This window comes from Phascolarctos cinereus, unplaced genomic scaffold, assembly GCF_003287225.1.
Source record: "Phascolarctos cinereus isolate Bilbo 61053 unplaced genomic scaffold, phaCin_HiC Scaffold_2;HRSCAF=192, whole genome shotgun sequence".
Taxonomy (NCBI): domain Eukaryota; kingdom Metazoa; phylum Chordata; class Mammalia; order Diprotodontia; family Phascolarctidae; genus Phascolarctos; species Phascolarctos cinereus.
In genome coordinates, this window is record NW_027555625.1 from 35,456,459 (window position 1) to 35,479,018 (window position 22,560).

The 22,560-nt window shown below is 43.9% G+C and overlaps 1 protein-coding gene across 1 annotated transcript; it reads right to left on the reverse strand.

The window, feature by feature from the left end:
* Positions 1–288: 288 nt before the first annotated feature.
* On the reverse strand, positions 289–21,599 carry CD8B (CD8 subunit beta). The gene is made up of 6 exons (XM_020969485.2): positions 21,472–21,599; positions 13,126–13,482; positions 10,748–10,840; positions 7,595–7,684; positions 3,227–3,263; positions 289–1,091 (listed from the first exon to the last, which is right to left on the reverse strand). Exons 1-6 carry the CDS (start codon positions 21,515–21,517, stop codon positions 1,079–1,081), a joined length of 636 nt encoding a protein of 211 aa, XP_020825144.1. The 5' UTR covers positions 21,518–21,599; the 3' UTR covers positions 289–1,078.
* Between the last annotated feature and the right edge of the window lie 961 nt (positions 21,600–22,560).

Here is a 22,560-nt window from a genome sequence, read left to right on the forward strand (position 1 = left end):
TTAATAAATGCCTGTTGAATTGGACTGTTGCCAACAATCGGGCTTCATGTGGGCTCATGAGGCTGTCATCACTGGTGGCTACCACTTACCATGTATCTGCTGCCATAACATACCACCAAGCCACTTCTGAGTCCTCCCAAAGAAGACCTTGGCTATGTGAAGTATCATCCTTGTTAGGAACCCTTTAAGATATAAAAACAGTCTTGCATTTGGGGCATTTCTTTTTGAAGTCACATTTGGTTGTTCTGTGTGAACAAAGGAGCCCAGAGATATATATCAAGACCAGGCTTCTACAGCAATTTACATTAGACTTTATTTTAAAACAAACAAACAAAAAACTCACGACATTTTTGTTCAGAGATAAGAAAAGGGAAAAAAACCAAAAAACAAAGACAAGAGCTAGAATAGCAGACCGGAAGGGCTGCACCACTTTCTATCATGCAAAGTAACCCTAGTTGACACCAGAGACCAAAGTCAGTTGTATAATGCAGATACTAGCAATTAGAAGCCAATGCTGCGAGCCAAGGTCATCTGCTTCTTTGTACAAATTGGACAATCCACAGCCTTTGCTCCTGCTGAAGTTTCTCCGCTTTATCTTCCACTTATGCAAACTCATTTTTGCTAGACAGTCATTGGAGAGACACTTTAGAATCATGGCATCAGACCCAGTGCTGAGAAACTACAAACATGGCGGCTGACTGGTGACTTTCAAAGGCTCTGGGCCAGAGCATGTCTGAATCTTTCCACAAGTAACAGGAAATGGTATTTATGTCATGTGTCGTCCTTTTTCACATAATCCATTGACACTCAGCAAATTACGGAAAGTGCTCGAGGTTTTAGAGAATGTTATGCTACTGATGACCGCCAAACATACTTATGCTATGAACCCAACTCACAAGAGGGACAGGCAATGGTGCAAAGCAGGCAGCCCCAATGGCTTAGGAAAATTTCAAAAGTTCATTGCTGTTCTCATGCCTCAGTTCCTCCAATTCTGCTTATATAAAATCCAGTGCATTTCTTCGGCAGGCTATTTGAAGAACTTTATCTTTTGGGGGGAGGGTTGAGTGGGAAGGGGTACTCATCTTTGAAGCCTGAAAAAGAAGTCAGAAAATTATTCATCTTTTGAAGCTGGCACACCGAATTTTTGCTATTGTGAGCTAATGTATAAGAGACAATATTGTAGAGTGGCTAGAATTCTGGGTGTGGCATCAGGAAGTCTGAAGTTCGAATCCTGCTTCAGATATATGTGACTGAACCGATTTCATTTATTTAATTAACTATCCACATTTTGTTACTCCTTGAGGAACTACTTTGGGCTTTCTGTCGCCAGGTAGCACAGTGCTTGAAAAACACTCGTTTAACTGAATTGAATTAAATCAACCAATGGCAAGCAAAGTCACTAACTCATAGGATCAAAGATCTAGAGATCTTCAGAGGTCATCTAGTCCAACTCATTCATTTTTACAGTTGAGGAAACTGAGGCTGAGACTGGTCAAGTGACTTGCCCAGGGTCAATGGAAGCAGGCTAAAGAAATATCTCTGAGCCTCAGTTTCCCTATCTGTAAAATGGAGTTAATAATACCTACCACAACTACCTTAAATTTCCATCAAAATGGTGGTTATTATTATTAGTAACAATGAGAATTAACTCTTTCCAAGCACTGAGAGATCCAATTTTATAGGATTATCATAAGGAAGATGGTGGCCAGCTCTCTGCTGGGCCCAGCCAAATGTGAACATGCTAAAGGGTCAAAAGGCAGATGAGAGAGGGTCAGATGAGCAGAGGACCTCAGAGGACACCCACAATTTGAGTAGCAGGAAAATAAACAGACAAAAGAGGCAGGAACAGAGAGGTAGGGAATTAGAGTCGTATAGTTCCATGAAAGGCAGTGAAAGAAGCAGGTTGTCACAGGATCACAGCTTTGGAGCCAAATCAGATCTTCAAGGTCAGCTGGTCCATATCTATATCTATATATCAATCTTGTATGTACAGAGCTGTTTGTGTGTGTCTCTTTGATTAGATGGTAAGCTCCCTGAGGGAAGTGATTACTACCCTTAACGAGCATGGGAATATTTTAATGTTTTAAACAGGAACTTAGACAAACACTATGTTTTCAGAATTGACAATAAGTCTTTAACACCTACCCTAGGTACTGTTGGTTTTGAAGTATTAGAAACTCACTCTCTTGCTTTGAGTCAAACACACTGGTATTCTCTGTTTTAGGAGCAATGGAAAGTCAAGGCCCCAGAACCCGAAAGAATCCCCTGTTCGTGGTGACCTATGACACAAATTCAATCCGGGGACCCCCAATCAGTTAAGCAGGCAAGGAGGCGTTTGGGGCCCATGCTGTGCTTGGCACAGTGGAGGGAGCACCAGAAATGGCTGCCACAGAATTGTGTATGACACAACTGGAAAATCAGAATGGACACACACTTGTTGTATGTCTTTACAAAAACATGGCGGCACACTTGCTCAGACCGTAGTTCTTCAATATCTGTTTTTGGTGAAAAACATTCCTGCGTATTTGCCTAGACCTTGCCACACTTATGGCAGGTAGAGGCAGGGAGACAATGCACACCGAAAGAATCCAATTAATACCCAACATACACAGCTTATGGGGAGGTCTCTCCTTTTTGGGAAAATGCAAGTTAATTAAATTCATTAGCGTTATTATTTTTTTTTGTCCATTGCCCTAATGACTCTAATTACTTATTTGTTCTTGTTGTTATTGATGAAGACGATGATGATGATGCTCTAAAGAGTGGTCTGTGGCATTGAGAAGGTAAAGGACTAGTCCAGGGTCACACAGACAATATGTGTCAGAGGCAGGATTCGAATCCAGGTCTTCCTGACTCCATGTCTGGCACACACAGCTATGGGGAGTAGACTTGGTATTTCACTGGTGTAAGGACCTCGCAGATAAGGGAATTGCCTCTAACAATGCAGCTCAGATCCTCCTCTGAAACTCTGAAAGAGATGCCTGGGGCACTGAGAGATTTAAATGCCTTGCCCTGCTCTTACTGGCCCCAAGGCTGACTCTCTGAGATTTACACATGATCATTTGGTCCAGGACTTCTAGGCTTTTGGCCTTGGGTTAGATTCAGTGACTACTAGAAGCCAGCAATTGCATGAAGAGAATGGAAACCCAGAATGCCCCAACTCACGCAGGGAGTTTTCACCAGACATTAAGCATCAGCAAACCTTTCAGGGATTCATATTACTTACTGTTTCACAAAGTGGTGCCGAGCTACATTCCATAAATCTGTAGGGAGAGAGTGAGAGGCATGAGTGTTAACTTAATCTGTTAGACCCTCACATCCACTAATCCGCTAACAAGTCTTTACTGAGCACCTCCTTATGTTCCCTTCACTGTTCCAGTTAGTTATTGGGATTCTCATGGATGTCCTCACCATCTCTGACCTCAGGAGAGTATGAGCTCACTGAGGAGAGACTGGCCCATGGAAAACCACAAGACAGTAATAAGACAGAATAATCTGAAAAGCTTCCCTAGGGAAAAATGCACAAAACTCTACAACTGGAGTATCTTACTGAGTTCTGGGCATCAGGTTTTATGAAGGACATTGACGGAAAGTGTCCAGAGGAGGACAATGAGGATGGTGAAGGGCCTTGGGTCAGTATATGAGGATTGCTTGAAGAAATTGGGGATATTTAGTCTGCAGAAGGAGATTCAGGGGAGATGAAATAACTATCTTTACACATTTTAAGTGCTGTCACATGCAAGGGGCAATCAGCCAGTCAAGAAGCATCTATTAAGCATTTACTATGTGCCAGGGACCATGCTAAGTGGTGAGTGAGGAAGCTGTTGCAATAGTCCAGGCAAGAGATGAAGAGGGCCTGAAAGAGAGGTGACTGTGAGCAGAGAGAAGGGGACATATGAGAGATGGTCGGAAGGTAGAGACTGCAAGACCTGGTAAGAGACTGGACATATGGGGTGAGGAAAGATGAGGAGCTGAGGATGACACCAAGGCTGTGAACCTGAGTGACTGGGGGATGGCTGTTCCATCAAGAGGAAGAGGGAAATTCATAAAAGGGGAGAATTTGGGGTGGATAGAAATAATGAGTCTGCCTTGGGGACATGTGGAGTTTGAGGTGACTACATGGTCTCTAGTTAGTGATATCCAAAAGGCAGTTGGTGATGTAGAATGATACCTTTCAAGAGACCAGGGCTGGATATATGGATCTGGAAACCATCTGCTCAAAGATGATCACTGAACCTATGGGAGCTGATAAGATCAAATGGGAGAGAACAGAGAGAGAAGAGAAGAGGGCCCAGGACAGAGCCTTGAGTTATTGTTTAGCCATTTCAGTCATACCTGACTCTTTGTGACCCCATTTGGTGTATCTTGGTAAAGACAGTAGAATGGTTTGCCATTTTCCTTCTCTATCTCATTTTACAAATGAAGAAACTGAGGCAAATAGGGTTAAGTGACTTGCTCAGGGTCACACAGGTAATAAGTGTCTGAGGCTGGATTTGAACTTAGGAAGATGAGTCTTCCTGACTCGGAGCTTGGTGCTCTATCCACTGTGCTCTCAATAGACTTAAGAGATCCCCACAATTATCTGATGTGGCAAGAACCAGCAAATATGACTGAGAAGTTATGGTCACAGAGTGAGAGGGAGAAGCAGGAGAAAGGAAGATCACAAAAACATAGAAAAGAGAGAATCCAAGAGGAAAAGGTGATTAACAGTGTGAATTGCAGCAGAGAGTTCAAGGAGGATGAGGACTGAGAAAAGGCCATTAGATTTGGCAATGAAGAGATCAAGGGTAACTTTGGAGAGAGCCGTTCCATTTGAAAGATGAAGCCAGATTGCGTAGGCTTGAAAAGAGGGTGAGAGAAATGGAGGCACATGTGTAGACAGTCTTCTCAAGGAGCTTAGCTTTGAAGGACAAGAATGATAAAGCATAGTGAGAGGTTTTTGAGTCTGAGGGAGACATGGGCATGTTGTAGGCAGCAGAGAAGCAACCAGTGGATAGAGAGAGAGAGTGAGGAAGAAAAAGCACAGATTATAATGGGGATAATCTGTTGGAGATGATAGGAAGGGATGGGAGCAAAGGTGTGTGTACAGGAGTTCGCTTTGGAATGAATAAACATCCAAACCATATCATCTGCATATGCAATACATGCAGTTTGATTTGATTAGGAAGGACAAGGCCAGAGGTTAGGCAACAGGGGGACAAGAACAAGGTAGGCAATGATGGGAGCTTTTGTGAGGACAGACAAAAGTGAAAAACAAAATTTGTCAAGAGAAGCTGAGTGGATATGGTCAAAATTTATAAAAATTATGGAAAGAATTACTAAAGGAAAAGGTGGCCTTTTTCATCAAATCTGGGAAAATTAGTATTAGAGGTACCCCCTTTGAAGCTAGAAAGATAGAATTTTAGAAAAGCTTAAGCACTCCTTGAGAGTGGCTAGTAAACTTTTGGAACATGATAATAAGGTGGTTTGGAGGTAAAAAGTACAGGTTCAAGAAAGATTAACATTAATTTATGAAAGATTTACCCATAACAGGTTATTAAGAGAAACTGGGGTGGGTCATGTCCTTAGCCTTTTGAAGTTGCTTCAGCAAGAATAGCCGTGTTTTCTCACAATGGCCTTTGGTTGTCAATATCAGACAAAATATAGTATACTTCAAATAGCTGATGGAGAAATGAGTGTTTTGGACAGTTTAGCCTGTGGCGTTCTTTACTCTTCATGGTACATGCTTAAGAGTTGCCCCATAATGAGTGTTTAAAATTGTATCTTGTCCAAAGCTCTTTCTGTCTGTGTGTGTTTTCAGAATAGTCTCACTTGCAAATTAATTGCAACAGTCTAAGCTTTTACTGGTCCCGCTGAATAAGGGATGGGTTTATATAAGTGAATTGGCCCTTAAGTTGCTGCTGTGTGCCCTTGTCTTATATTTGGCTCCAGAATCCATTGTCTAGCTACGTGTGTGCTTAACGAAAATGTAACGGTTCAGTTTTCTTAGAACAATCCTGCAATCTATATCTGCTAATATGAGGGGGAAAGTGAACTCTGGTTTGTCCACAAAGTTAAGCTGGCACCACTGTGAATGGGCAGTTCTGTCTACCTAACATGACTTTAGTATCCCTGGAAAACAAAAGAGTTTGCCTTGGCACATCTTTTTCTGAGATTGTCACAAAGGAGAAAATAATGGGAAAAGTTGTATGAGTGACGGGAGATTAGGAAGGAGGGAGAAGGGGCAGTTTTGGTCAAATAGTCTCAATGTAGGGGGGTCAAATATGAGGCAAGTGTGAGGGAAAGGATACAATGAGAGGCTTGAAGATAGAGGAGAAGGTTTGGAACAGTTACCGTTGAGACTAGGACAGCAAGTCAATGAGAGAAGAATAGAAGGTCTGCACTGCAGCAGTGAGGGCACAGTAGAGAGAAATTTTAGGGGCCAAGTCATCATGGCTTTATGATTTTCCCCCAGCTCTATTCAGCAGTGTGTGACTAGGAATGAAGGAGACAGATGGTAGAAGTATTGTACCAGGGCTGGGGCTTGGAGAGGCGTGAAACACAACAGAACAACGGATCCAAGAGTAGAGAAGGGGGTAGAGTCAAGATGGGGAAGGGAGGAGAGCCCGCACAGGGTGACGGCTTGGGAAAGAACTGAGGGAGAGGGCTAAGAGATCACAGTGAGGATGAAGAACAGGGCTGGGGTGGTAAAGCACCGAGAAAGACGAGATGATACAAGATTCTGACCAGAAAAAGGAATTTCAGAGTTCATGACCACGTAAGTGACTGAGCTTTCGATCCCTTTGTGGGTGATAGCAAAGTCAAAGGCAGGACCATCTTAGTGTGTGGGTGAAGTGGGGAACTGAGTGGATTAGGGAACTGGAAAGTTGGGGTATTTGAGGAAGCATCAACATGTAGGCTGAAGTCCCCAAGTATGAGGATAAGAGGTGGGAAGGAAAGAAAGGCTCTGAACTCAGAGAGGAAAGGAGTGAGTTTAAATTCTCGGTTCCTAAACAAAATGTATAGAAGACCCTAACCCATCACACAAATGCCCCTAGAAGAATCTTAGCCATGAATTCGGAGGGAGGAAGACCCCCAAACACTGAATAATGAACTATATCATTAAAGGGTTAGAGATTCAGAGCTGGCGGGTCATCTCATCCAACCCTTTCACTTTACAGATGATGAAAAAGGCCTAGGAGGATTAAATAATTTGTCTGAGGTCACATTGCCAGAAAATGGTACCGTGCCGTCTGTCATTCCCACTTGTTCTTAACACGCACCTAATCCCACCTCCTTATCTTTTAGCCTAATGGCCGCTGCTCCCATTTCCCAGCCCTGAGAAGTAACATGGGCCACACTGGACTCTAGACCTCACTGGGGCAGGCCTCTCACTGCTCATTCTTGGTCCTCCTCAATTCCAATTCATTTGATCTCATAAACATTTATTAAGTGCTTGCTGTATGCAAGGTAGGGAGCATTCTTCAAACAAAGGGTCCTTAGGATGCAAACCAACATTTCCCCCTTTCCCCACCTTTTCCTCAGGTCTAAAAGGGACTGTGAAAAATGGTGATCTCTTGATCTCTTACTCCATTTGTGATGACGAACAACTTACAATTCAATCGGATGATCACAATGATGGAGATCAGCAAAATCACAGCACATCCCACCAGCAGGCTTAGGGTGAAGGCGCTGCAGAGGGAACCTGGAGGCACAGCAAAAAATACAGTTTTTGAAACACTATTTAAAAAGTTCATGGATATTGGGTGAGGAACTCCTGCCTTAACAGACGATCATTGCGGCAAAATATATATATATATATATATATATATATATATATATATATATATATATATATATAATATATATATATATATATATATATATATTATATATTATATATATCTCATCATCATCTGGTGACCATCTGTCTGGTGATGAACTCCTCCATTTCACAGATAAGAAAATTGAGGTCTGGAGACATTAAGTGGTTCTCCAAAAGCCACCAAGTCTAGTGTTCACCACCACACCCTCCTAATCTATGTGATGTCCCAGACTGCTTCTCTTAACTGGTTGACCACCAACATCTATCAAAAGAGCCCGAGAATGTTATTAAGTCTATACAGTTTCATAACGAAGACAAGATAATCAAGAGGAGAGCAGTAAGGAAAGAATAATGGACAGAGAACTACTTACAACAGGCCAAGCTCATGGAGAGAAAATCTAAGAGAATCCAGCAAGTGTTTGGTAAACACCTGCCAGGCACAGAACAAATGCTCAAGGTGCTGAGGGAGATGCGAGCTTAAGATAAGTACTAGTCTCTGCCTGAAACTGTTGCCCCTAAGACCAAGGCTCCATGTTTGCAGGTGTTTCAGCATGGATGGGACCACGGTAAGAGCATGCTGCCACTCCAGCCACAGAGAGAAGCCAGTCAACAGTAGCATTGCTTCTGAACACAAATGTCTCCCTTCAGATCATCGTTGGAAGGGACTATAAAACAGAGTATACCGCAGCCTTCTCATTTTACAGGTGAGGAAACGGAGACCAGGGAAGTTAAGTGATTTGTTTGAGGTTACAAGACAATAAATGGCAGAGGTAGGATTCAAACCTAGGCCTTCTGGCTCCAGCTATCGTGTTTTTCCCACTGTACCATGGAAGCTCTTTTCCTTGATAGGGGACCCAGTTGTATATGCAGATGAAGCAGGGAAAAATTTCTAAACAATCCCTTTCATTCTGCAAACACATAAAGGCATCCCACACAGCTGAAGCCAGTATCCCTCCCCCTCCACTGATACCCTAAGACATCAACCCAATGAGTCGATATGAGATGAAGGGGCCAGCAAGATGTGAGGCACCAGCAGGACAGCTACAGGATACTAACAAGAATACATTGCCTTCCCCTTGTATGAAATCATGTTGCCACCACCTCTTGTGGCATCTCTGAGCACAATTTGGTTCATCGTCTTGGTGGATATCAAGGAACAGGAGAAGGTCTGGAAAAGAGTCATTAGTATAGGAGTCTTAATAGTTTTTGTGTCCTAGACCTCTTTAGAAGTCCACTAAAGCCTATGGACAATCTCTCAGGAAAATGTATTATTGCCTACATTCATAACGGAAGGAGATGCTAAATTACAGTGACAGGTTAGTGAAAATAAAGACATAATGCACCCCCACTCTCCAATTTAAATTCACAAAACCCTTGAGATCTATCCATGGACAACAGGTTAAGAACCTCTAAGCTAGAATGACTGAGGAGACCGTGAAATCGGAAAGGGAAGTTTATGGATGAAGACAGACTAAAGAAAAAATGGAGACTCTTCAAACTAGAAAGACAAAGGGATTAAAATGAGGAAGGGATTATTAGAGGAAACAGCCTAGATTAGGAGATAGTATAGATTAGGAGAGGTAGCTGGACATTGTATAATTAGGAGGGCATAGTGGAATGAATACTAGACTCGCCTTTTGGAAAACTAATCTCTCCAATCCTCTGTTTTGTCATCTGTGAAATGGAGGAGTTCATCACCAAAAGATTGACTTCTGGATGATGAAAAGGAATTATAATCAAAGTCTATAAAAATTTTTTTTTAATGGGAGGGTAGGGACCTACGATTTCAGGGTATCGGGAATTCCTAGTGTACAAATTCCCTCCACTAACGGACATTAATAGTCCATCTCTAACTTACACTTTTACAAAGTTGTCTGAGGTTGGAAAAGATAGATTAAGTGACTTGCTTGTGGTCACACAGCCAGAATGAGACAGAGCTTGAACCCAGGACTCTTTGACTCCAAGGTCAGCGCCATAACCACTACACCACACTGCCTCTTTTTTGGCCCCATTTTGGGACAAAATTAGCAGGCATCTCCTAAGGAAGTCTAAGAGATAAGTGGAGGAAAATGTGAGGAAGCTGTAGTTAGTTAGCCATCCTCAGTCTCCATTTCTTCATCTTTGAAGTATAGATTTATGGTCTCCCTGGTCTAGATCTGTTATCCTATGACTGTCTCTAACTACTATCTACAAGAAGATAACTAAATCATAAAAGGCTCAGAATCACATATATCAATTAAAATTATTTTTAATTTTATGAAGTAACTAAAACTTATTTTTAAAAACAGCATGTTATATCTCTCATCCCCTTTGAGGTCCTAATCAGAATACCCCACAAACCAAAAGGTTTGGATACAGACAGCTTTCCTGGTGAAGCCATACAGAGCTGTGAGTGACACTGACTGATGCCTCCTTTTTTCTGCATGGATAAGAATAATTTCAGTTCCAACAAGCATTCATCGAGTGCTTACTATGTGCAGAGCTTTTTGATAAGCACTGGGAAGAACATAGTGTTAAATAAAATATGCTTCTTATCTTCTTAGGGCTCTCACTCTAGTTGGGAGATACAATATACACAGAGATATTTGTGTGTTTCCAGATTTAATAAATTCTAATATCTGGCTTTGATTTTTTTTAAAGAAGGAAATGGAAGATGGAGGTAAGAATAGCTGAATCATGTAAGTATGTGTGCATGCCGTTTAGAGACATACTCCAACTTGCCATTAAGAAAATTCCAACTGGTTAAAAAAAAGCATTTAAATGAAGTTAATTCTAGATTTGTGCTAGAGGATGGTGGTCTAGAAAATCCAAAAGAGCAGATACTAAAAAACAAATTATTTGTGTTTATAGTACATTGTATGATTCATGCTCCTTTAAGGATCTCTTACTAAAATCAAGCAAGCATATTGCTGAGGGTTCAGAGAAATGGGAAGGAGGCCTTACCATTCTGTTGAGTGACCTTTGGGGTTGTATTGCATACTCTCCTCTTGGGAGTGGTCTTTTTGGTGGGTGTAGGGGTTGTAGGCAAGACATCAACTATAACAAAAAGAGAGATAATATTTTATTACAAGAGAACTTGGGGCTCCCATGCATTCTAGATTCTGGCTGAACTGACTTATTTGCTGCTCCCCATATACCACATTCCATGTCCTGCCTCTGCAGAAGCTGTTCCCTATACCTAGAATGCTCCTCCTTACCTCCACTTCTTAGACTCCTTCACTCCCTTCAAGGCTGAGCTCAAAAGCTACCTTTTCCATGAAGCATTCCCTGATTCACCCAGTCATCTCCTTCCCACCTCTAAATTAATTCACTTTGCATATATTTTGTATTTATTTATATGCATACATATTTTCTCAATAGAATGTAAGCACTTTGAAGTTAGAGGCTGCTTCATTTTAAAAATCTTTCTATATCTAGAAGCTTGCACAGTGCCTGGCATTTAGAAGGTAATAAATAACGCTTGTTGAATGGAATTAAATTGAGTTGAAGCACATTTAAACAGCAGCCATGCTATCTATGCCCAGCAGATCTTTTTTTTTAACTTTCCCTGTACTATAATGATGATGATGATGATTACTTAGCATTTATATAGCTATTTAAGGTTTGTGAAGAGCTTTACAGAACTGAAAGGAAGAAACAGAATTTTTGCTCAGTGGTGTAAATGCATTTGAGGGTCTGAGTCTCCTAAACTTGCATAAAACTTGCTCATAACCTTCCTCCTAACCCCAAACATCACCAGAGCAGAAGGAGATTGGCCTATGTCCCTTCTCCTCATAACCCTCAAGTTCTAAGCTTTGTGCCTCCCCACCACACTTTTCAAGATTGCCCTCAGAATTAAAGAATCATTAGACCACACCACCACTCATTAATTAACCCAATCTCTTTGGAGGTGTCCAAGTCTTCATCCCTAACACCCTGTTCCCAACCCACAAATCCCCCCCACCATTATGGACACATAAATTCAGAATAAAGCTGGCAAAGGCTGACTGATCAGCCATAGCCAAACACACCATACTCTGACTCCAACGTTGTAATGTCATTGGTCTTCTTCGAAAATGAAGGATGGACAGCAACAGGGGGCTAACATCTTCATGGCCATAACCATTTGACTCAGTTTATTTTCTCTTGAATTGCTGGTTTCTTTAGGACAAGTCAGAATGCATTGGCTTTATTCCCTAGCTCCCCAGTGCCTGCCTACCTGTTGTTGCATTTCTATGGAATAGCTTAAGCTAAACTAAGGAAATGGGGGATGGGGAGAGGAGAAAGAGAGAGACACAGAGAGAGACAGACAGACAGAGGGAGGGATGGAGGGGGAGAAGAGAAGAAGGGAGAGAGATACAGAGACAGAGATAGAGAGAAACAGAAAGAGGGAGACAGAGAGAGAAGGATAGAGACAGACAGTGAGAGAGAGAGAAAGACAGAGGGAAGGAGAAAGAGAAAAACAGAAAGGGAGGGAGGGAGGGAAAGAGAGAAAGAGAGAGAGAGGGAGAGAGAGAGAGAGAGAGAGAGAGAGAGAGAGAGAGAGAGAGAGAGAGAGAGAGAGAGTATGGCAGGGGTGGCCACAGTCTAAGTTGGTTTTGTCTTTCTGTCCTCGGCACCTAGCATACAGTAGTCACTTAATAAACGCTTGTTAAATTGATTTGAATCTAATTCTAGGAGACCGGACCTATCTGGGCTGGAGTATTTTAGAATGGACCCAGTAATCTGTTTTACAATGTCTATTACTCAGTTCAAGTGAGTTTAAATTTTGGGTTCCTAAACAAAATGTCCAGAAAGCCCCAAGCCATTGCATAAGTGCCTCTAGAAGAATCTAAGCCATGGATTTGGAGGGAGGAAGACCTTCCTTATGTGGACCCCCAAACACCGAATAATGGATTCCTGCACTATATCGTTAAAGGGTTAGAGATTCAGAGCCGGCGGGTCATCTCATCCAACCCCTTCACTTTAAAGATGAGGAAAAAGTCGTAGCGGGATTAAATAGTTTGTCCAAGGTCATGAAGCTAGAAAATGGGAAAGGCATCATTTGAACCAAGGTCCTCTGACTAAACAAAACAAAAAACTCTTCATCAGAGCCTCTAACTTCTCCTAACTAGGCCACAGGAAACACCTTGACAGAATGAGAAGGGAGACCCCTCTGAGCGTCCCAATTGGGCCCTCTGCTCTCAGCGGAAAGCTTTTCTGACTGCAGCCCCGTGGGTAATGGCTGATGCTGAGGAGACACAAAGACCCGGTTCTGAGGGCCATGGGATATATCCCCTCTCTGTCTCCATCAGGTGCAATGATACTCGCCGATGCTTCCACGAGATCAACAGAGACCGTACCCACATTTAGCCAGGTTCCGCTTCCAAAGACCAGTTGAGGACCTACGATAATGGCACAGATGTAGACACCACCATCCGAAGGCTTCACATCCAGAATCCTGAGCGTGGATTTGGACGCCTCTCCAGACACAAGGACATGTTCTGAATCGATGCCCTCCCCATGAGTGAAGGTCGTCTTGTCTGAATGGACCAGAAACTGATAGCGACTGTCAGTGCTGGGAGGTGCCACCTGACGAAACCAGTAGATTCCATAAGTGTTTGCGGATGATCTGATGTCACAGAAGAACTTTGCCTCTTTGTCAGTCTGAACCAGGAGGGTTTCTGGGCTCTGTGTGATAACTGGGAGTCTGGAGGTCCCTGGAGTGAACACGAAAGGAGAGAGAGCACGTCAGCCCATCTAGGACTTATTCCCAATGTGTGAATGTACTTTGAGCTTTTGGGATAACAGCTTCTTTCAAGGCTCAGCTTAAATCCTACCTTCTGCAGGATGCCTTTCTCAGGGCCCTCCACTGCTGATGCCTTCCCTCTGATAGTACCTCCAAGTACACTGTACATATCTTGTATGTACATAGTTGTGTCAAGATGGCTTTGTCATTAGACTATAAGCTCCTTGAGGGCAGGGATTGTAATTTTTGCCTTTTTTTATATCCCTAGTGATTAACACAGTTGGCTGGCACATAGTAAGCTTTTAAAAAATGTTCATTGACTGGCTGACTGAGCTCACTATGTTTGTGCCCTTTAGTCAAAGCATTTACTCTCTCTGGCCTTACTTCCCTTATCCATAACGGGACAGGGTTAGAATAAATGACCTCTGGGGTCCCTTCCAACTTAAAATCCATAAAACAAAATATTTATTAGTAGTAGATGGGAAATCTTTACAATGCCTGGCTGTTTTGTGACCCCATTTTGGGCACTTTTCTTGGCAAAGATACTGGAGTGCTTTGCATATATCCAAGACCATATTTATGGGTCTCAAGCTGGAAGGGCATCAGAGATCATTTATTCCAGCTCTCTTATTTTACAGATGAAAAATCTGAGGTTAAGTGACTCGTCCAAGGTCACACAGATGGTTCAGTGGCAAAATCATGAATCAAACCCACGTCCTCTGACTTCACTCTGTATGCTAAATCATTTGGCCTCAATTTTGTCATCTGTAAAATGGATAATACCTGCTCAGCCAAACTCATAAGAAAGACATGAGGTAGCATTATTAATAAGAACAACTCTATATAATGCTCACCATAGCTCTTAGAGGTTGCTATTATCCACTCCCCACTGAATCCATACACGACATGCCTTAGCTTGGCTTTCACTCTCATTCAATTCACTGTCTATCTGGGGGAATCACAGACCACCTGGCATAAGGCTTTGTACAAGGTAGGCGTTAAGTAAATGTCTGCAGAAAGGAGCTGGTGTTGAGATGCAGCTCAATTCCATAAACATCCGTTACTCGTCTGCTCTGTTAGTGTCCATCCAGACTGTGATGGAAGCTTTTGTCTTCTCCTAAGACTGAGGTGTGTTCTGTTGCCTATTCCCCCCACCCCATGAAAGAAGAGTTTCAAGTACCTTTCACACACTTAGATGTAGTGTGATAAACAGAGTCCTGGCTTTGGAGACAGCACGCCTAGGCTCTGATCTCCCTTCCATCATTAAACATGAAATAAAGTGACCTCTAACACACATATCTCTGAGCCTCGAGTTCCTCATCCACAAAATGGGTCTGCTTTGCCCACCCGATTCAAAAACTTGTTGTCAGGACTGACTTGTTGACAAGGAGCAGATGGCATTTAGGGATAGGGTGTCATCACAGAGTACCCTATAGTCAGGAGATCAGGGGTCTAGACCTGGCTAGGCCACTAACTAGCCATGCAATGTGGGTCAAGTCAGTCACGTTCTCTGAACCTCAGTTTCCTCATCTTTAAAGTGGGGATAATTACACCTACCTTGCCTACCTCACAGGGTTAGTGTGAGGATCAAATTAGACAATGGATAGGCAGGGCTTTCAAAATCAGTAAGCCATCAGCAAAGTGCAAGACATCTCTATTAAACAACAGCAGTGAAAACCCAGAAAATATAGAAAACATTTAAATAAGTATTGGGAGGCACAGCACAGGTGAGAAAAAAGAACGGGGGGGGCAGACAGAGGAAAGATGCTTAATTACAATTCTTAGTAATTATGGAAGTAATGTGAGTTGCACAGTTAGTAATTTTGGAAGTCAGATATTTGATAGATCTGTTGAGTGGTTCTATAATCATACACATTTTTTCCTTTTGCTCCTAAATCTTCAATGGCTCCCTATGACCTCTAGGAAAAAATAGAAGCTTGTTGACCTGCCACTTAAAAGCCTTTTATAATTTGGCTCCAGCCTCAGTTTCCAGACTATAAACTCTCAGGCACGAGAAGTCCCAGACAAATGCTCTAAGTAGTATTACTCCCCTGCAGCTGCTCTACAGCTAGGTCCTGATTAGTGTCTATACCAATAAGGGAATCCCTGGCAACTGGCTGCTTATTTGAATTCACATTGCATGTTTCCACTGGGCTGGAGGCAAACCTGCATAATTGTAACTTCCAATAGAGCAAATTCAGGAATTCATCATGTGCACTACTCAGGACCAAACTGTACATTCCAGCCAATCTGTGCTATGTTCTGTTCCTCAGACTTGGAGTTTCACCTCCTGACTCTGTGACCTTGCATAGGCTGTGACCCCTATACCTGGAATGCACTCCCTCCCTGGCTGCCCTGTTTTGGAATCCCTAACTCCCTTCAGGATTCAGTTCATGAGCGGATTTTCCTGTTTATTTGCTCTCTCTCGAAGTCTCAAATTACTAAGTGTTTACTTATCAATGTATACTTTGTATCTTCCATTCCCTCCAGAATATAACTTCTTTGCCACTTTTATTTTCAAATTTCCCCTGCCTGGAACAGTGTCTCACACATAGTGTGAGTGCTTAAGACATGCTTGCTAGATTGAATTAATGAAGTATCTTTGGCTTAAAAAAAGCTCTCTGTTCTCGTTCTTTTTGGGGTTCAGGCTTTCACCATCTAGTCTCTTCTTCCCAAGCCCACCAATAAATGGGTCTCAGTCCTAGCCCCAAGGTTATTTTATTTGACATTAGCCAAGGGATCCAGAACAGTCTGCTGTTTCGATATGATAATGTTGATAAAAATTCATGTTGAATCAAATTGATCCAAGTATCTCAAAATCATTTCATGTGCACTTTAGACCTTCTATCTCTCAAACATTCCCATTTTATAGCTGGGCAAAATGAGGCTTTGGGAGGGAAAATGACTGGCCATCCTCATCATGTTGGAGAGTGATTCTGTTTCTCTTAGAGAGTGGCCTCGGCTACAGAGTCTATGGAGTGATTCCCAGAGGTGTAAATTGGATTTGGTCATTTAACCCTCCTGCTAGGAAAGGTAAGTAGCAGATTTCTCAGAAAAAAAAAAAGAAAGAAAGAAAAGAAAGAAATTTAATGTAGCACCAAGCCTGGTCAGCTTGACTTGGGTTCCCTTTTCCACCCTTACTATTAGCGAGAGGACAGAACATTCACATTTCCAGCTATTGTTTTTTTCTAGGAAGTGGAAGAGAAGAATCTTTCATCAAAATACGTCTATACGCTAGTTAGATGGAATAAAATCCCAACGTAGATGACAAAGCTGGGGTTTGAACCTGTCTCCTCACTTCAAATCTAGTGCTCCGCTGCCAGCTGCTTTGTTAGCTTATCTCTAAGGAGAGCATGTCTGCAAACTTTCCATTGGACTGATTAAATCTCTCTCTTTCTCTCTCCCTTTCTTTTTTCCTTTTTTCCTTCCTTTCTTCTTTTCTTTCATTTTTTCTTTCTTTCTCTCCCTTTCTCTATTTCTTTCTCCCTCTTTCTTTTTTCTCTCTCCCTTTCTTTTCTCTCTCTCTCTCTCTCTCTCTCTCTCTCTCTCTCTCTCTCTCTCTCTCCCCTTCCTTCCTTCCTTCCTTCCTTCCTTATAAATTTTTACTGATTTTAGTGGCAGGGGGAACAGGAGAAGCTGAAGATTCCCTGCCCCTGGAGAGAGGATGAAGAATGGACCTTGGACCCAGGAAGATCTGGGTTCAGTCCCACCTCTGGCACATACTGGTCATACAACTCTGGATAGGGCAACTAAACTCTCCCAGCCTCAGTTTCTTCATCTGTAAAATGAGGCAGGTTGAACTCAATGCCCTGTAAAATCCCTTCCCATTCTAATCTATGATTCTATGATATCAGAAGATGACCCCATCTAAGAGGGACCTGCTGTGCCCTTCCTCAGCAGCCATCTAGTCCCATACCCCAAAAGGAATACTGATACAAACTATCCCTCATGCAGTCATGCTCCTCTTCTTGAAGACCTCCACTCTCTTCAGAGGCAGCCCGTTAGAGAGCTGGCCTGTTAGACCTGGGTTCAAGGCCTGCTTCTGATGAAGATTGCCCGGGTGACCCTGAAGAAACCACTTAACTGCTAGTGGTAGAGAAGGTGTAGACTTGCATTGGTAGAGAGATTTTCCTTATCTGGGAGTTCCCTGTACCAACGAAATCACAGATCCAGTTCCTACCCTTTTCTTTCTATGTCACCTATATTTCCCTCCCTCTCCCCTCCCAGAAAGCCATGCCTAATAAAAAGGAAAAAGAAAAAAAAAGTTCAGCAAAACAAACCAACATTTGGAAAGAGTCTTTCATTCCATGCTATGGTCCACACCCATGGGTCTCTCTCCATCTTTGCAAAGACCGCTGGCTAAGTTTTAACCTCTAGGCACCGAAGCCAGAGAGCCCAGAGGAGTTTGGAGGTATTCCTAACGTAGCAACAGAGCCCATGTCAGCTCGACATTCAAGGCCCTCCACAGAATGGTGCCTTTCCTTCCTCCCATTCCTACCCTCCGCTCCCTAAAACCCTCCAGGTTCCCTCTAGCCAAACTGGCCCACACTCACCTCTGCAGTGCTCTTCACTAGTGTCTGCCCCTACAATGCCCTCCTAGATTGTCCTCCCCATCATTCTCTCTACCTATTGAAATCCTACTCATAGTGTAAAATGCCAAATGTAAAGCCCTCCTTTACTGTCTCCCCTTTCCTCAAAGGTAAATGCCTGTAGTCGCTTTAAGCTTGTTTCATTCACACCTCATAATGTATCTCTGGGGTAGGTGCCATTATTACCCCCATTTTACAGATGGGAAAATGGAGTCTCAAAGAGAAGTGACTTGCTCAGGGTCACACAGCCAGTAAGAGAGAAGAATCCTTTCTCTCTCCGAGTTTGCTTAGTTTCTTGTTTGTATTTTTTTTTCTAATAGCTGGTATTTTTGTAAGGTTGCCTAGTTTATAAACCATGACGTCAGCGATGTAACTATTATTTGCTCTTATGGGTTATGGGAATCAGAAAAACCCAAGTTCTAAGTCTGACTCAGTTACTAAAAAGGGGCAAAGTCATTTAACATCTGGAGCCTCAGTTTTCCTCATCTGTAAAATGGGGATAATACCTGCTGGTCAACTTCGTTTGTTTCTAGGATGAAATGAAAGCACGATGCCTTCTGTTTAACAGTGTGTTAGTATTATTCACAATTACTTTAAACGCCGATAATATAACTATTAATATCACTCACAAGAACAACTCTTGATTGTACAGGACCTCGAGGTTCACAACAACTCTATGAAATAGGGCTCTTGCCCAAGCCCAGGGCCTAATATAGTGCTTGGCATCTAGCAGGTGTTTAAATAAACGTTTACTAACTATTGATCCCGACCTGGAGATTGCAGAGCTGGGGAGGGGAGGACCCCTCCATAGGCACTCTATAACAGCTCAACGATGGAGCTCAAGTCTTATTCTTCCCATTTTAAAGATTTGGAAACTGAGGTTCACAGCAGGGTATAAAAGGTTTGGAATCAGAGGACCCAGGTTCCAATCAAAGCTTAGCCACTACTTATTCCTTTGACCTTGGGCAAATCCCATCACCTCTCCCAGCCTTGGTTTCCCCATCTCCAAAATGAGGGGTTTGTTTTTGACGATCTTTTTCTCCCAGATCTATATTCTCAGAGAGGGGCAATTATTTGCTAAACATAGCATTGTCAGATCTTGAACTCAGATCTGCTTCCATCAGGCAATAAGTATTTATTAAGCACCTAATGTATGCCAGGCACTGCGCTAAGTGCTGGGGATACAAAAAAAAAGACCAAAGACAGCCCCTGCCCTCAAGGAGCTTTTGGTCTAATGACTCTGTGACTATGGCTTCACTGCCCCACAATGCTTTTACTGTAGTGCCCAGGGACTCGAAAATCAGCCCCGTGTTCTCTAGCCCTGAAAATTCCAACACGCCAAACTCCGCTGGAGTTGAGCTCCAGACCCTTCACATAGTAGGCTCTTAACAGTCAATCAAACAGCATTTATTAAGTGCTTACTGTGTACCAGGCACTGGGGCTACAAAGGAAGGTGAAAACAGTTTCTGTTTTAATAAATGCTTTTCAAATGAACCCAGCATGGCCCAGGCTGAAATGCGAATGCTCGTGTTTTTCTTTTAGCCCCAGAACAGAGAACAACCAAGCCACACCCGGGGAGTGAGACCAGACCAGAAAAGGGGTGAAGTGCCTCTGTCCTGGCTGCCTTTGATCAGCTCCCTCCTCCCCTGGCTCTGGGAATCCCTAGCTCCATTGGCAGTCACCCCCACAAGAAGCCCTTCCTTGGGCCATATTCTCCATTCACGTCTAGCTGGGTTTCTTCCAGTAGAACATAAGCCCTTTGAAGGCAGTGACCATTTCATTTTGATCCTTGTTTCCCCAGCATCTTTCACAGTGCCTGACATGCTTGGTCAATTGAACAGAACTGACCTCCCCACTGAGAACTGCCTGGACAGGAGGTCACTAGAAATATGGGTCAGAATTTTGCCCAAATCTTAATGGTCTCCGACTCTAGAGCAGATGGCCCTTTAGAACAAATATGAGATTTTACACTCAGAATGCATCACAGATCACTTTGGCTCCCTACTGTCTCTAGGCCAGGCTAGAGGATGGCCCGAGGTAGTTCAGCTACCTTTGTCTCCTACAAGTTCCAGCTGGTCTGGTAAGCTAACTCTGGCCAAGTTTCTCCTCTTTGGGTCCACGGGGGCCTCTGGCTTGGCCTGGATTTCTATTCTTCCTCTCCCTCCTCCCACTCCCCAAATTGGGTTTTTAGTCCCCAAAGCATGGTAAAGACTTGAGTAGATTCTCAGAGGCAATGAGCTATTTCTGGAAGGATCTATATTTTATAAGCCCCTGGGTGGCTTCAACTAATTTCCATTGGTGATGTTGTCTGAGCAAGCTTGGCTGGCAGTGAGTGTGTGTGTGTGTGTGTGTGTGTGTGTGTGTGTGTGTGTGTGTGTATGTGCTTTTTGGCAGTCCCTGACACTTCCCAGAACAGGATGACCGCTGCTGTTATTTTCCATGCATGAGACAGTCAAGGCTGGTTTCTCTTTAGCTCTAGGCCCACCAACTAATGTACATTAAGTACAGTTTCTATCCTCAAGGAGTTCTCATCGTTTGTTAAAATACACACACCTGCTCTATGCTCATCTCAAGATTGTGAAGTTTGTAGTGGAAGGGAGACCCTTCACACCCGCTCCACAACAGCAAAGGTGTGGGGTACACCTGTTTGCGTGCTCACCCAATTTCCAAGCTGCAAGAAGTCTGAGCTGAAGGAAGAGGGGGTGCCCAGGGCTCCAGTCAAGGCATTGAGGAGCCACTGGGCAATTGAGGCTGACATGCCTTCAACCATCATGGGCACATCTTTCCTGCTCCAGCTTGGCTCAGGCGAATGCACCCTTGATGCCAAGTCAGAGGCCCCAAGTTCAAAGTTGGACTCTGCCACCTGGCTGCCCCGGCATTTTCTCTCTGAACCACACTCAAGTCTTCTCCTCTGTAGAAAGAGTGGAGTCTAGGGGGATCTCCAAAGCCTCTCAGCTTTAAAATCCCCTCCTCTTTCTCTATTCCATCCCCTTTCTTTTTTTTCTCTGCTTGTCTCCTTTCAACCTATTGATATACTAGGCTTGCTGGCTGGTCACAGAATGGGGCGTGAGGGGGAGAGGCTATTGACCCCTGGACTAGAGAAGAGGCTTTGTCTCAGTCCCCCAGGCTGGGACATCTCCCAAACCCGACTGTCCTGGCGGCCTCCGAGAGTCTGAATGCGCGTCTGGAATCATCGTCCCGCCGTGGAGGAGGAGATTAGGGTCTCCGCAGGTCCAAGAAGAGAGCTAGGGATCTCAGAGAACTCCCCACCCCGGGATCCCCCGTACCCTCACAGTCACCCTAAGCCCCCTCGGATCCCCATCAAACACTGGACGACCCCTTCCCTCATCTAAAAGATCAGCGTGTCTCACCTGAGATCTGAATGGGTAAGAAGAGGCTGAGCCATAGCAGCTGCATCGTGATAAGCTCCAGGGGGTGAAGGACACTTGGTGGCCCTGGTCCTGTCGGCTCTGCTGGGGCTGGGCTGGGGGGCGGGGCCGTGGGGGGCGGGGCCAGAGGGCGGCCGGCGCCCCTTTCCCCTCTCCCCCCCCACCCCGCCCATTGAAGGGCCAGGAAGCTGGGGGAGGGAGAGGGTAGGCTGCGGGGAGGATGACTTCGGACACGAGGGTGGCCTGGACAGGATTTTCACAACCCGCCCCGTCCCCAAGTCCGCCCATAGCTCAGCCTCGTGTGGGGGCCCGATAGGTCTCACCGTCTTACCCTTTACACCCTGAGTTTCTCTCACCTTCCCTGCATTTCCAAAGAGCCCTCGAGGTCCTGCTTCCGACAGCTGCCCCCAGCCCCATCCGTGGTGGCGGGATCCCTGCGTGAGTTGGGATGGGGTCTTGTCCCCTGCTCCTCCCAGATTCTCCCGTCCAACAGGAAGAAAAAAAGCAGAGTTTGGGATCCACCTCACAGTCTTGGAGAAGGGGTTCTATTTTTCTTTTCAGATTGTGAGCAGAGAGGACCGTGATGCATAAACTATGAAGAGAGCATCTTCAAGAGAGTATGATCGATGAACTCGTTTCAGGTACATTGTAGATGTTCTTCCCATTCAGGGACACTGTGACCCCTGAGGTCTCTTCTGACCCAATCATGAACTACAACGCTCACCAAAGTCCATAGAATCGGAGATTTTAGACCTGGAAGGGACCTGAGAAGCCAGGGGGGTCCAACCCTCCCATTTTATGGTGGGGAGGCTGGTTGAGGTGCCTGAGGTCTCACACAGGTCACAATTTGAACTCAGACTGACTCCAAAACCAGAGCTCTCGAAATTTCCAACGCCCTCTTCTGTCTCTACACTCTTCCACATTTAATGAATGACATAAGCTTAATAAACATTAGGCATTAGTGATAAGCACATAACTAATTACACCATGCACTACCTTTTTTCCAGTTTCTGAGAAGTTATTCTCTTTTCCCTTTGTTCTCCAATCTCTGTATTCAGCAAAAATGTCTCC

Excerpts from the sequence above, each read along its gene's own strand:
- CD8B (XM_020969485.2), bottom strand. The coding sequence starts at position 21,517 with ATGCAGCTGCTATGGCTCAGCCTCTTCTTACCCATTCAGATCTCAG. Across the intron at positions 13,483-21,471 it reads CTTACCCATTCAGATCTCAG|GGACCTCCAGACTCCCAGTT; the intron begins GTGAGACACGCT and ends TGTTCACTCCAG. Across the intron at positions 7,685-10,747 it reads AAAGGTCACTCAACAGAATG|GTTCCCTCTGCAGCGCCTTC; the intron begins GTAAGGCCTCCT and ends CTGTGCCTCCAG.